A 10,327-nucleotide genomic window follows, 5' to 3' on the forward strand; every position below is an offset into this window, starting at 1 on the left:
CCCCCCCCCCCCAAAAGCAATACTGTCAATGTCTAATGTAATCATTCATCCCTCACCTGTCCATTACAGTCCAGCACTGTGACTATTCCTTAGTGAGCTTAATATGTCCCTTAATGCGCTGCACAAGAAATAAACCTTATATGTAAAAGATTAATGCTTGCTGATATTATGTACATTGGCAGTTTCAGCTGGTAGTAGTTATGAATATGGAAAAAAATGACAACTGAAGCTGTGCTTGAGCCACTATTGCAGAAAAGTTTCATATCGTATGCAACAGACAGAGAGAAGCACCATGCAGTGCAAACTGTATTCTATCATGTATGGTCTCTTGGTATATTTGCAGCTGTCTTTCCAGAACTTATAGAGGTTGGATATTTTTGATGAAGTTTGATTTTATGGGAAAAATGTTGCACATGCATGAAAACTATCTTCTCAGTAGACTTATGCTTACAATCCAATAATGTCGATAACTACAGCAATCTCCCATCAAAATTTCAATGGGCTCCGAAGTGCTACATGCAACTCTAGAACATACTAAGAAAACTGAAAATTTGGTATAGAGAAAAGCATCACACAAGCTCATCATCATCAAGAACTAATGACAGCATAAATTCTTACCACTAGTTCTACACTGCCGATTTTGTGCCCAGGAAACATGAGAAGCTGCCGTTCGGCTGTCTGAAACGGGCTGACTTCACATAGCCCTAGTACATTTTCACGTGTTTCTATGGTGAATAATCTCTGAGCAGGAGACGGGAAGGTGAAAACATGTATCTGCTGGCTCAGTGCTACCACTAACCTGTTGCAAGCAAACATACGTGGTACACTGAATGTTATATATACAGTTATGACTCTTGGATTACTGGTTTCTTTCTGGACATTGTCCAGCACCCTGTATTCTAATGACTGAGGTTAGCCATTTCTAACATAACCCAGCAAGGCATGTATCTCCCGCCTGCTCACCTGAGGATGGAAACACATCCAGTTTCCAAATTTTGTCGGCATTCTTTAGTGTTCTCTAGAATACCGAATGACTGATTGACAAAGTCTAAAAGCACAGTAATCCTGAGTGTTATACACCATTGGTAGAACCTACTAATTATGTCTCATTTTAAATCACAGAATACAGTAATGTGAAATTAAGGTATATACAATTGTAATGTAACACTATAATGTTTGGCCTTCATATACATGTGTGTGCATACTTAAGTGTTCCAGAATTTTTTTCAATTGACCTAATCCAGCTGCACTATGGCCCTGGGGTCGACTCAGCCTCTAACAGAAATGAGTACCAGGAATATTCTTGGGGGTAAACGGTGGCCCACACATAGGGCTGACAACCTTGTCACCATCTATGAGCTGATTGTCTAGAAAATGTGGGAACCTCAACATCTCACAACTCTATGGGCCTCCACAGCCTGGTACAGGGATACCTTTACTTTTTACTTTTTACTGAGTGTTCCAGAAGCATGTTACTGGTGTACCACAGAAAACTGCTGCCCTGAAAATGATGGCTAATGATGAAGATGTGACAGACATAGTATATATCAGTAATGCTTTATTTATTTATTTATTTATTCATGGTTCATTTAACAACACTGTCATAGCTCAGACTTTAGCATCAACTGGTATGATGACAATTACTGGGTAATGGGCTGATAAGGGTGTGGAAAGCTGTCGCTGTGGCCTGAAATATGATGCCCTCCTCCGCCCTAGTTAGTTAGTTAGTTATTGGAGAGGGTGGGTTTCCCCATGCACTTAGACCTGTATTGGTCCATTGTGCTTCCCTCTATGATTTCTACCAGTCTCTATATCCTACCGGTACTGGTGCTTACCATCAGTCCCACCCAGCCAGCGAGACCGGCTCTACTAGCTGAGAGGTATCTATAATGCTTCCCCCATCTACCAGAGGTATTAGACTCTGCTGTTGGGCAGGAAACGTCCATAATTTGGCTCAGTGACCTCCTTTGAAGATATGAGGTTCTTTTACATACCATAAAGCTACAACACGGGACCCACAGCTTAAAGTCCCTCCCGGAGGACTTGTTCCCTGAATTTTTCCGCCCTTAAATTTTGACGACCTCCGCCAGGTATTTGAACCCGCGTACTACGAGTCATGAGGTGGGAACGTTACCTCTAGACTACAGAGGCCGCTCTCCTCCACCCTAACTGCTTGGATACACAGAGGAAAGCCATAAGAACTCCAGTCAATATAGTCAATGTTTTGGCTAAGATCTGAACTCAGCACCTCCTACATATTCATACAAGCGCTCCTGACTGCATGCACACATATGTCTATGCATTTATGTATGCACATGCGAACATACAACATAAATATATTCTCTGAAAATATGTGATAAAATTACATAACTTCAGGGCATGTTGTGAGTACTCACTTATCCCGCCTTAGTCGTACTGCTTTAACAGGTGTTGTAAAGGTGAACTCCAGAACAAATTTTTTTGAAATGTCATCATACACTAGCACTGTGTTTTCTGCAAACTTTGGCCTGGAACCACCAGCTACGATGGCAAGGAGATTGGTACGATGCAACATTTCACAGTGCCCTACACTCCCCATTAAATCCATATCTGTAAATCACATAAAAATAAACATATTGTGGTATATTTTCTCTCAAAATAAGAATCGTGGAATCACAACAGGTGGCCATTACTAGACAGTGGGCTGTAGACAGCAGCAGAGAAACAGTGTTTTCTTTGTGGTCCATGCTGAGATGTTCTAAACAGCACAGGTTAGGAGTTGCAGTTAGTCATGTAACAACTGGAGTTCAGTTGTTGTGAGCTGTTGCTGTGAGAAGCTGTTAGGTGAGGCCAGATACAGTTCGAGAACCCAGAGGATGGGGGATGTCCACCATTGGTAGCCGTTACCAAGCAATGGTTAGTGAAGACTGTAACAGACTGAGAAGATCTATATGTCCTGTAGTGATTTGTGAAGTGTGTAGAACAGTGAGATCATAATCCTTACTTGTTGTTACAAGTAGTAAGAGTTCAATAAATCCAGTTACCGGTCAAAACTCCATCTAGTCACTAGAATCATAACAATATCTTAGTATTAACAGCAACATGCACATTGAAGAGTACAGTGTTCTGAGTTGCAACACTGTGTAGTACAGTAGGAGTCCTCCAACATTTCAGAAAACATATCACCTCCAGCTTCAGGATTGAGAAGTTAGTCAAGAAAGAAATCAACAAGAATTAGGTGGTTTGCTGGCAAGGGGTCAGCCTCTGGCTTCGCTTATATTTCAGCCCTGAAGATGGAGGTGATATGTTCCTTGAAAATGTTGGTGGACCCTACCAGACTACACTACATTACATTCCAGAATACTGTACTCCTCATAGTCACCACGGTAAGAACTTCAAACTCAACAGACACGATGTTCACCCACAATCCATTTCGAGAATTTTCTTTTAAACACTTCTCATTGCCAATGTTGATTCTGCTCTTGTGCCTTTGCATCATATGGACATGGCTAGTTTTGCTGATGTTGGGTCAAAGTTCTGAAGATGGAGGCAATCAGTATGCACCTATGATACTACATGGTGTCACAATCTGAACTTCCCTTCATTACAAACAAACTGTTACAAATACCACAGTCTAATTAATTTGTGGACAATTAATTCACAACCATACTTCATTTCAGGGCATGTGGTAATGTAGTTTGTTGAGGCACTATGCTACAACCCGGAAGGTTGTGGATTTGGTACATGAGGAGTTCCAGGATTTTTCAATTCCATGTGAACTACAACCCTGGTATATGATATAAATTCCGTCCTAAGTGTAACAATTTATTGTAAGCCTGATGATGGCCATTTGCGGCCGAAACATGTAGTGTAGAAGAAGGCAAAATGAAAGACCTACAATAAATTGTTACACTTAGGACAGAATTTATATCATATATCATACAGAGTGTAACAGGATGCTTAAATATAATATTGTACAACCCTGGGGTCGACTCAGCCTCTAACAGAAATGACTATCAGGAATCTTCCTGGATGTAAAGGGTGGCCAGACTACAAGGCTGACAACCTCACTGCCATCTGTGAGCCAAATGTCTACAAAATGTGGCAGCCTCGATATCTCACAACCCTATGAGCCTCCACAGCCTGTTCCAGGGATAGCTTTACCTTGCTATTCATTTCTTATGTGCACAGACTCAACCAAGATGGAATAAGTTACATCTAAGAATAGTAGAACAGTTAACTTACCAAAGTGTGCCTTTTCTACAAGAGGATCCACATTATATATACGTAAACCGCTTTCCATGCAACATGTAAAGCAACCTGAAATCAAGATCCATATCTCTTTGAAGACTGGAATTCATCATCATAGGCACAAACAGGAGCCAGGGAGCAGACATCTGCCCCTCTCCTCACTACATTGGATTTTTTTAAAATAAAAATAGTTGAAAAAAGAAGTAACATCAAATATTAATACCAAAATTGGAAAAGTATCTTAAAAATTATTCTTCTACCCTCACTACCGTATAGAAATCAGTAAAAATAGTCTTACATGGCATAAATTACACTTTACAAGCAAGTTTTTTTTGGCTGCAACTGTAGCTGGCCATGGTATGAGACTCATATTTAGCTTTCGGTTTGATGGCGATAACTAATGAAAAACATTGGAGCTAGGCATGTAAAATTTGGAAGAACATACCTAGACATTACACATGGGATACTGTTTGTATGTCAACAATTAAAAATGTGCGAATTATGTGAAACTTCAAAATTATATGAACAGAATTTAATGAATACAAAATGTGTATGCAATATGATTATCACAAAACTAAATTAAAATGAAAATAATAACAGAAAAATATATCTGACCAGAAATCTATGTAACATGAAAGTTGGTAGGCTTTATGATTTCTGCTTGGAACTGCCTGTTTTAGTTGTAGGGGTGGAGTGATACTGTGCAGGCCTGTGACTGTAGATCAGCATGGAGCCTTAGTGGCATAACTGGCAGTGGAAAACAAAAAGGTACTAGGATAAAATCCCACCCATGTCACGTGGTGTATCCTGGGATAAATGAAAGCCTCTGAAGTTTAAACACATGCCTTTAATTATTTTACCTTATGCAAAGAACAGACTACATAATGAGGCAATTCATGCTTTGTTTTTATCATCAAACATTTAGTTAGTTATTTAGAGAGGGTGGGTTTCCCCATGCACCGCAACCTGTTTGATCTATTGTGCTTCCCTCTATGATATTCTACCAGTCTCTATACCCTACCGATAAATGGTGCGTACCATCAGTCCCGCCGAGCAAGCGAGTTCGGCCACTTGCTTAGCGGTATCTATAACGCTTCCCCCATCTATCAGAGGCCTCAGAGACTACTGTTGGGCGGGAAACGTCCTGGAATTTGGTTCAGTGATCCCCTTTGGGGATATGAGGTTCTTTTACGTGCCGTAAAGTTACGACACGGGACACACAGCTTAAAGTCCCTCCCGGAGGACTTGTTCCCTGAATTTTTCCGCCCTTAAAAATTCGACGACCTCCGCTGGGTATTTGAACCCGCGTACCATGAGTCATGAGGTGGGAATGTTACCTCTAGACTACGGAGGCCGGTATCACCAAACATTTACTAGGGTGACAAAATCAAAGGGGATGAGTGGTAATCATATATTAGAAATGCATATAAAATTTCAATTGGGAAACCTAAAGTGAATTGTATTGAAATATATCTAATAGAAGAGGGTGGATTGGAGCTCAACTGGCTCAGGCTATGGCCCAATCACGTACTCCGGTGAACAAGGTAATGAACAAAGGGTAAAGCCTTTTAGGTTGTAGGAGTGTGTAGCTCAGAAAAAGCCTAAAGTTTCAGAGGGACATACTGGCTTCACCTTCAGGGTCAAGGAGTAAGCTACCTCCTGCTTGCTGCTTTCTTGCTTGGCTTACTTTCTGAACCTGAAAATGGCAGCAATATATTCTTCAAAATGTCTGACTCTCTCCAAAATATTTGGCATTACAACTCAGAAGACTGTACTTTTACAGTTACTTCGATGGGCACCTAAAATCCCAACACAGTAATGAACCTTTGGTATAGAACGTCCTGACTAACTGAACAAATGTCACTTGTTTATTAACACAGAAAGTACAGATCTGCTTCACTACCTCACAATTCTTGTAATGTGCTCACAATAATTTAAAACTTTGGCTTGATAACATTAAAAAAATGTACCCAGACTTCCCTCTGAAAACATTTGTTCATAAGTTGATATAAACCAAAGCACAAAAACAGTCCTGCAGAAAAATTTCACATTTAAGTTTATGATTTTAAAAATATTCTTCTTTTTTTCAGTGTTTGTTACCTTGGAACCCAGCCTAATTTACATGTAATACCAGACAGCTACATGCAAGGATTTATATTGTAACATTACTGATTAAACAAACGAACATTAATCAATCATCATTCAAGCATACAATTACAGTTAATAAAATCCACTATACCAAATTCCAACATTCGAATGAAAGTAGTCATTCCAAAATATCTTATACATATAAGAATTATCACAATTTTATTTTGGTACTGATTACACCTCCTACGTTTAGTAAACACAATTCAAGAAATCATACCAGTACAGGATGATCTCAACTCTCATTCGAGGATTTTAACAAAATTCTTTTCTCTTAACCCTGGATCCAAGGTCAATAACAGTAAGAACGAATTTTATAACAGCGCTCAATATGTCGTTGCAGTTATATGAATCAGAACATAAATAACCTGGCAAATCACAATTTCCTAGATGTAAAGAAACCCTCCACAACAATTTTAAAACTGAATCATGCTTTCGTGTTTCTATTGAGGAATACAAGCTTAGGCTGCAAAGCCCATCACTCCCTTCATTGTAACAAACCTTGATCTTGATTGAACCTTAGATTTATCACTCCTCTCCCACTTGCCATAGCTTCAGGTGACTTCATTTATTTGTATCTTTGTTTTATCTAATTCACTGGGTTAACATTTTATGTTAGACCCTGCATTGTGCGAAAATTAATTCAAATTATTCTACGCCTGAACAATGGCAGGAACAAACACGCACCAAACAGCTGATATCTGTCACTGTAAATTGAGAGATTTTAATCACACATCTATTGCTGAAATATTTGCAAAATAATTATTACGTATGCACTAATATTCTTTTATGTTTCTTTCAAAACAGCTTTTCGGCAATCCTCATACACGTCCCACTATTTATATCAAAGTAGATGGTGTATTGGCTCATTACGTAGTTTCCATGGAAACAAGTTCTGTACTATCAATGTAGCCAAATTTACAGATTTAAACACAAGTATTTAATTACGATTCTTATTGACTGTACCGTCCATTTATGTCAGTTTCGTCCTCTGGAAACCGCCTGTCTCATGACGTTTCTAATGAATAAACCCAAAGACAGGACATTTTCAAACCAAAGGGAATATTCACCATTAAATGCAAAGTCGCTTGTTTAATGCTGGGCACACTGATCCCGCTACAAATTTAAATATATTTACAAATTGTACGTATGTTCACTTTCATAAGTTTAGTTCTGTAGTGCCTTTTTCCAACCAAACCAAAGCAGAAAGCCCTAGGCATACGTAGGGTTCCACGCACAAACTGAATAAATTTAACATATAACCGCCAATACCCTTTCCTTCACCCACATTTCATTTCCGAAGTTCAAAGGGCTTTCGGTTTGGTTTTCCAAGTTTGTTATAAGCAAATTAAAGTTTGCCCTACAACAGTTCCGTAGAATAACTTTCATGGCGATCACTTGATATAATTTTCTCGTTGCACGGGAGACTGGTACCTAACTAATATCAAATATAGAATTTATTAAAGTTCACAACTTGTACATAAAAGACTTCTTGTATAACAATTTATATATACACACACATATGAAGACCGTTAACTAGGCTATGGGATAAACTACAAGCAGTTGCATTACTATATTTACAAAGGCAAAGGATTTGCCTCATTACTGGGCTGAGACCAGTTCTGTAGTCCACTCAGCCTCCTATCCAATTGCTACCTGGCATTCCTTCCCCAGGCATAAAGCAGCCAAGCCATTAAGCTAACCACTCACCTTAATCTAGTGCTAGAATTAAAATGTGTGCAGGTATACATCCTCTCTCCACACAGCTTAGTGATTAAGCACAGGACTTTGAACAGATATAGTGAAAGCACCATTAAATAAATCATAAATAACTGGATTTCATTTAAGGGCTCAAATACTGGTAACTATGCTTGCAGAGATATTGACTGCAAGAAACTAAGAAACACCCTCAAATTTTGTTCTGAAGATTTCCATCTTCTGGAAGATAACAGCGTGTAGGTCTGTAAGACTTCTGAACAAAATCAGACAGATTAGGCTTGAGGCTCTCTTAGTGTTGGCTATGAATAGTTCTACATTTGTGAGGTAATTCTGTGTAGTCTGGTGAAGTCAGCAGATGTCTGGGAGGAGCATACCATCTAATTCTTCAGAGTAGAAGAAAGCCAGACAAGAAATCACCATCAAGCAGACAGCAAGCATGGCTATACCTGCTGCCTGCTTTCTGCTTGTCTCTTGCTTGGCTCATGCTTCAGCCCCAGAACTGTAGTCAGTCAACATGTCCTCCCAGATGTCAGCTGACTTTCAACAAACTTCATACTATTAAATCCCAGAATATGGAATTATTCATAACCACTGCTGTGAGAACCTCAAAACCTACAAATATTGTTCTGTTTGTATATTTAGGAGAGCAGTTTCCATAATGCTATAGCTAGTGTAAATTGGGAGCAATGAAATAAAATATTCTGGAATCAAATTTCACATGTCCAATATGGCGTTCATCTCAAGCTTTGCCATCTACACCTAGGTATACAGTTCCAGTCATTAATTGTTTCACATCCCTTGTGAACCATCATGAGCCCCAGGAAGTTAACTTTGGAATACAACTTCAGAAATCTGGATGACCTCCATCATGTTCTTCACATAGGAATCACAAGAATTATAAAGAACCTAGGAAGAGTAGAACTTCCAAAGTCAACCTCCACCAGGCAACAACAGAAAATGAAGACCAGACTATTCCAACTGCTGTGAATGGTGTAATTTGTGTAAATAACAAGCAAACGCCTGATGTGAAGTATAATGACATTTTGGAGAATATATACTCAAAGTCAGTCCATTAATACAAGAAACAGTGATAATTATGCCCTAGCAAATAAACATAGAGTTAATTTTTATTGGCGACAGTCACTTTAGAGGTTATGGATGCAATTTGACTCCCCTACTTACTAAAAATTATGATATACAGTGTAGTTAAACCTGGATCTAATTCCTGTGAACTGAAGAACTCAGCCAAAGAGGAGATTAGTAAATTATCTTATGAAGACTTAATAGCAATTTGTAGTGGGACAAACGACTATGAATTGAATGAGTTCTCATTATTTTCGAGAAATTTCTATAATTTCATACGATCTAATAAACACACAAATATAGCTGTGATGAACATGCCATTTAGATACAATTTGCCTACTACAGCTTTTGTGAATAGTAGCATATCTATTTTAAACAAGAAAATTAAGAAACTAATAAAAGCTTTTCCCCATGCTAATGTGATAAAAACTGACAATAATAGAAAGTTATTTACTAATCATGGGCTGCATCGAAATAAATTAGGGAAAAGCCTGGCTACTTACTCGATAGCCTCCTGCATGCAGTCTTTTTTTGAACAGAAAGTTCAGGTTCCAATAAGTCTCGGTTGGCACAAAGAATTGCAAGATAAGAATACCACATTATGTGAAGAAAACCTAGTTAAAGATCCTACTAGGAGCTCCAATTGCAACAAAAATTCCAGTAACAAGGTCCCATGATTTTTTATGGGTAACGTAAGTGCAATCAATTAGCTATGGTGAACACTACCAAAAAGAATAGTGTCAGGCAATTTGACAGCATTGTTCATAGTAAGAATAATTACCCCTCCAATAAAATAGTGCATGATCATAAAAAACCCAAATTAACAATTCTCCATCAAAATATATGAGGAATTATTAACAAAGTTGATGAATTTTTAATTTCCTTATCTGCTAATGCACCACAAATCATCTGCTTATCTGAACATCACCTGAGAATTGATGAAATAGGTAAATTAAACTTCAGTCAGTCTATTGTAGGTACTTCCTTTTGCAGACAAACATATAGCCACGGAGGAGTGTGTGTTATGGTTCATAAGAATATTCAGTTTACTGTTATTAATCTTGACCAATTTAATAAAGAGAAGGACCTTGAAATTTCTGCTTTAAAGTTACATTTTACGTCAAACCACTTTATTATCATCTGTATGTAT

The 10,327-nt window shown here is 38.4% G+C and overlaps 1 protein-coding gene across 1 annotated transcript in view; it reads right to left on the reverse strand.

Moving 5' to 3' along the window:
* The window catches only part of LOC111874175 (WD repeat domain phosphoinositide-interacting protein 4), a 15,627-nt gene extending 8,445 nt beyond the window's left edge, over positions 1–7,182 (reverse strand). The window contains exons 1-4 of the mRNA XM_023869447.2: positions 6,877–7,182; positions 4,225–4,299; positions 2,397–2,589; positions 619–799 (exon numbers count right to left, since the gene is read on the reverse strand). Coding sequence (XP_023725215.1) covers positions 619–799; positions 2,397–2,589; positions 4,225–4,299; positions 6,877–6,943 — 516 coding nt within the window. The 5' untranslated portion in view covers positions 6,944–7,182. The remainder of the gene's footprint in view (positions 1–618; positions 800–2,396; positions 2,590–4,224; positions 4,300–6,876) is intronic.
* Between the last annotated feature and the right edge of the window lie 3,145 nt (positions 7,183–10,327).

The sequence above is a fragment of the Cryptotermes secundus genome, unplaced genomic scaffold, assembly GCF_002891405.2.
Source record: "Cryptotermes secundus unplaced genomic scaffold, Csec_1.0 scaffold26, whole genome shotgun sequence".
NCBI lineage: Eukaryota > Metazoa > Arthropoda > Insecta > Blattodea > Kalotermitidae > Cryptotermes > Cryptotermes secundus.